The 4,898-nt window shown below is 42.5% G+C and overlaps 1 protein-coding gene across 1 annotated transcript in view; it reads right to left on the minus strand.

Annotated features, from left to right (window-relative positions):
- The window catches only part of n4bp1 (nedd4 binding protein 1), a 23,619-nt gene that overhangs the window by 13,728 nt on the left and 4,993 nt on the right, over positions 1–4,898 (minus strand). Inside the window, exons 3-8 of the mRNA XM_020604381.1 lie at positions 4,750–4,898; positions 4,069–4,242; positions 2,710–3,224; positions 1,793–2,156; positions 1,150–1,482; positions 160–395 (exon numbers count right to left, since the gene is read on the minus strand). The exon at positions 4,750–4,898 is cut by the window's right edge and continues 34 nt beyond it. Of these exons, the coding sequence (XP_020460037.1) occupies positions 160–395; positions 1,150–1,482; positions 1,793–2,156; positions 2,710–3,224; positions 4,069–4,242; positions 4,750–4,898 (1,771 nt within the window). The remainder of the gene's footprint in view (positions 1–159; positions 396–1,149; positions 1,483–1,792; positions 2,157–2,709; positions 3,225–4,068; positions 4,243–4,749) is intronic.

A 4,898-nucleotide genomic window follows, 5' to 3' on the forward strand; every position in this document is an offset into this window, starting at 1 on the left:
ACATAGCTGAAGGAATATTGAACTCCATAAACTGCTTGCTCTGTGAGGGCCTGAATCTAAAGCCATCAACAAGTATCCAAAAACAAAGTGATATAATCTGCATAGACATACAAACTGTATGCTTGTGTCTCATGCTCATTTATCTGTGTGCAGACTCACGCCATAGCAACATTGCTGCCATCTATGATGATGTGTCTGAGTTCTGGACATCCTGGCTCATTTGGCAGCTTCAGAGTGTAGGGAGTCTTCAATGAATGATGGAAACGTGCCAAACCAGTAACCGGGGGTGCTGGGGGATCATTTGGAGGAGGAGTCCTGGCTGAGCCCCCGGGAAACCCCATGTGGCCAATGGTCTGATAGGGAGAGGCAGAGGGCCGCGTGATGGGCTGAGCTGACTGAGGAGCACAATTTTAAAAATGTTTTGTAAAATAACAGAAAGACAAAGAAGTGATTCATGATATGAATCAAATCAGAACCCATGCAAGCCCTCACAATGTGTGGGCATGTGAGCTTATTTCCACCTCTGTAATGCAAAATTTGTGGAATGGCTGAGTGATATAGTAATGACAATAACATCTTAATACTATAAGCCTTTTGATATAAAGTAACCATCTAGATATTTCCAAATTTTCTCTGGATTTATACATGAATTTTGTACCCTACAAGAATGTAAGGTTTAAGAATAAACATCTGCATTTACAGAGAAAAGTCTGATATGACTACAAAAAGAAATGATCCAAATTCAAATGAAAAATTAAGAGGCCCTATAAAATCAATGACTTAATCAAATTCCTTTATGGCATTTTTGTGCTGTTTGATAGCTCAGCTGTTTCTATTAGTCAGTAATTAGTCTTTTTACAGTTCAGCTTACACACCATCAGAGTTCATGCACATCCAGCTAAACTGACTTTGTAAAGTAGTCTACTCAACAACCAGAAGTGGTTGAGCAGTAGGAATGCAGGCTGACTAATTGTGAAGTATTTCTGTTTTAAAAATGACTACTGCTCCGTCAAATTCCCCAACTTCTCAGGATATTAATATTCTCTTGGGACCCCTGGGAAACACCACACCATCTGCCCGTGAGTCACTACAGCAGACACAAGTCATGGCAACATGTAAAGAAGCCCAGGGTATTAAGGTAATACCTACACTAGGGGTTGAAGCCAGTGAGGTGGTGGTGGCACTCAGCCACTGAGGTGTGCTGCGCAGTGCTGTCACACTCTCAACTTTCACTGATCCTCCTAAAGTTTGAGTCCCACCCCTCGACAGGTAGTCCCTCTGAGAGCTGCTGCCCCCTCCCCGTGCCAAGTAGTCTGTTCTGGATCCTGACTGGGTATCGAGGTGTGCCAGCATCCGGGACGCCCTGCTGTCTGCTGTTTTGGTATCCGTGAGGATGACTTCATCATCATCATCATCAATGGTGATAACCTCATAGCTTCCTGCTCCTCCTTGAGCACTGGAGCTCCTTTTAATAGTGATGGCCTGAAATCAGATTTGATACGTATATACATTTTAAATTTTGAGTAGAAAGCTGCATCCATTACACAATTCTTTCGACTACATTAATGATACAAAGTAAATCCAGTTGAAAGAAAAAAGATTAAACAAAACTTTACCGTACATTACACAGTAACACTGTACATTACCACAGTATTAAATGTATGCATATTTTCAACCCATGAGTGAGATACAGCAGTTGGTAATTTTGAGGCCAGCTGGATGAGCAGAAATGAGATGACAGTGCGTGACATGACAAGAAAACAGACAAAAAATAATGTTACATCTGTTTCACCTGCTGAGTGCTGGTCTCGCTGCCACTGCACTGCCTCCGGTGCCCCAGACCATTACTGCTACCTCCATGCTGAGTGGGCCTAATGTTCTCTTTAGACCTGCCCGGGTCAACCAACGTTCTACTCAACTCACGCTCCTTCACTCTAAATCGAGAGACCACAGAGGAGGAGGAGGACGATGATGATGAAGAGGGAGTGTCTGGGAAGCGCAGAGAGTTCAAATGTCTCTCTTTTTCCCCTGCCTTGGACCCCTCTTCACAACGTTTGGTTTCCTCAACAATTTTCTCCAGGATGAGGAATGTATCTTCTATCTGCCCCGTCTCCTTGACGACCCGCTCCACCACTTCCTGCTGGTAACCCATGGTTCTGAAGAAAATCAGTTTTAACAATATTTATATTGTTTGAAGTTGGGCCTACATTTTTACTGGCATCTCTCTTGGTTCCTTCTGTCCATACTGGCTGTGAAGAAAACACTCATTTTTATACATGCATTTATGTATATGTGTGTGTGTGTGTGTGTCACACACACGCGCGCACACACACACACACACACACACACACACACACACACACACACCCCCTAATAAAAATGGGTGACCAAATATACTTGGGTGACCGCTAATGTACCTGGGTGTTCTGCCCAATAAACAGTGTAGGAAACACTGTGGTTATCAAAACAGTAGCAGATTAATTTTCTGATGAATGACTAATCAATTTACTGATACAGATCCACTAGCTCACATGTAGCACACACACAAAAAAGGATGAACAATAAGTTATTTAAACCCTGTACAGTCTGATACAAAACCAAAAATACAAATTTAAAATGCTGTTCAGTTAAAAGGTAATTCACAATAGCCTTAATATAATTATGGCTAATGATTTTCTTGCAGACACTTCCAACTTTTATGACATTTACCTGAAGAAATTGACCAAGCAGCGGAGATTGGTTTCCAGGCTGACAGCCTCTCCGTCATCCAAGATGCCCTCACTGGAGTCCAGCATGATTGGACCCACTGTGTTTGCCTTTGCTGAGGATGAGAGGGATGCTGATGCAGAGGTGGCTTTGGTTCTGCAGCTGCTACTGCCCTCCCGGCCTTCCCTGTCTCTTTGCCATTCCCTCTCTCTTGCTCTCTCCGGTGACTCGTCCCTCCGTTCCAGAGAGTATTGCCTCTTTGTATCTCGAGTCTCACTCTCAGATGAGCGCCGCTTGTGTGAGGGCCGAATGCCATTGAGCAGGATGGCCTCAACACCTAAGCCTATCCCACCTCCTGCTGCTTTACCGCCTCCGCCAACAGATGCTGCTACAGTCCCTTTCTCCTCAAAGCTGGTGTCCAGGATGCGGTTGGAGAGCTCTGTCACAGGGGTGCTACTCTGTGAGCGGTCCTGGTCCACCTCAGCCATGTTGGGGTGCAGTTTTTGGTTGAGCTGAGTCTGGGAGAGGAAACAAAATGTCAATCACCTCTATTAGGAAAGTACAGTACAAGTTCTCCTCAAACATGAACGCTGACCACAGTCATGGTTCATAACGTACTTCTCTGCATGTCCAACATGGTTCTCTTTAGCAAAACCAGAGTTTGCATCACAAATAAGACTTAATTCATAATTGCCAGTATCCAAGTCATACCTCAACTTTCTGTTTCATAAGTGAATTAAAACAGCTGCTGCATGCCTAAGAGACTGGTGGCTTTTATAAACTATAGTGAAGGGTGGGTCTGAAACAAAAATAAAATGTAAAATGCAAGTGTTAATGGACTATTATTAAAGCATTTTCAAAATGTATGGCAATAAAATGTACATCATAAAATCACACATTTCAGGCCCAACTTGAGCATTTTAAGATTTGTAGGAACATTCCACTTCTGCAAACCTTAGATGGTTTGAGTGTTTAAACACTCTGTGATATTTAATTTGTGATTGTTTCTCAACCAGGAGATTAGGTGCAAACACAGATTAAAAAAAAAAAAAAGTCACCTGGCAGAAATACACGTCTCCAACTTTGATCAGTCTCAGAAACATTTAGTCCAGGGATTTAACATACTGCAACATTCTGAAGTGGAATGGTCCCGTAACCATTAGGGACACCTCATCATGTAAATCTAAATCTCATAGTCAACTGAAACATCACAGGTGTATGGTTATAATTCTAACAACCTAGAGCAGACAAATTTTTATGGTTTTCTAATTTTGCAGAGGTTAATCACAGAGCTCTAGGGGAGTGATCATTTCTGCTAGACATAGTGGTTATAAATCACATTACAAAAAGGTATACACTAACCAGGGAAGATGTGTTTGTACCAGTAGGGCTGTGAGCCAGTCCCAGTAACTCTTCCTTCAGGGCACTGGGCAGTAGTAAAAGCTCCATAGTGTACTTGTCATCCCTTTCCTCCACAAAGGATTTGAATGCTCGTTTCACTGCTGGCTCTCTGTCACTCGGTAGACTTCTCTTCTCCTGGATACAACAAAAACACACAGACAGATCTGATAGTGCTTTACCCTAAAGCAAGATACCTGAGGATATGCTTCCTTATCTTTTAAATACAGTGCAACTAATGACTATTTCCATGATTAATTTGTCTACTAAATAATTTATGTTGGAAAATGCCCATCACAATGTCCCAACATCCAGGGTGATGTCTTTAAGAGTTTTGTTTTGTCCCAGTAACAGTTTACAACCCAAAACTGTTATATTTATTGTCATATAAGATGAAGAAAAACAGTCCTTTGTATTTGATTAGCTGGAACCAGGACATTTTGGCATGTATGGTTGAAAAATTATATAAAAGTTAAATCTACTATCAAGAGTACATCAAGTGCCCATGAGTTTGTTCTCAATTGAATATACAATTAATGAAGTAACTGGTCCTAAAAACTCTCAGGTTCTTGATGTGCACCTGAAAAAAGACTTAACTTGTGCATAATACAAATGTGTGAGATGGCAGATTATTAGGAGCCCTACCTGGAACAGCACCACAAACTGCTGAACTCTGCTCTGAGCCATCACTACAGGTTCAGCCTGGCCCAACAGCCGAAGGCGGCCCGGCTCCGCCACCACGACCTCAGCACTCGTGTCCCGTATGAGCCTGTCAAGGAAGAGACCCCGAGCAC

The sequence above is a fragment of the Monopterus albus genome, unplaced genomic scaffold (assembly GCF_001952655.1).
Source record: "Monopterus albus unplaced genomic scaffold, M_albus_1.0 scaffold65.1, whole genome shotgun sequence".
NCBI lineage: Eukaryota > Metazoa > Chordata > Actinopteri > Synbranchiformes > Synbranchidae > Monopterus > Monopterus albus.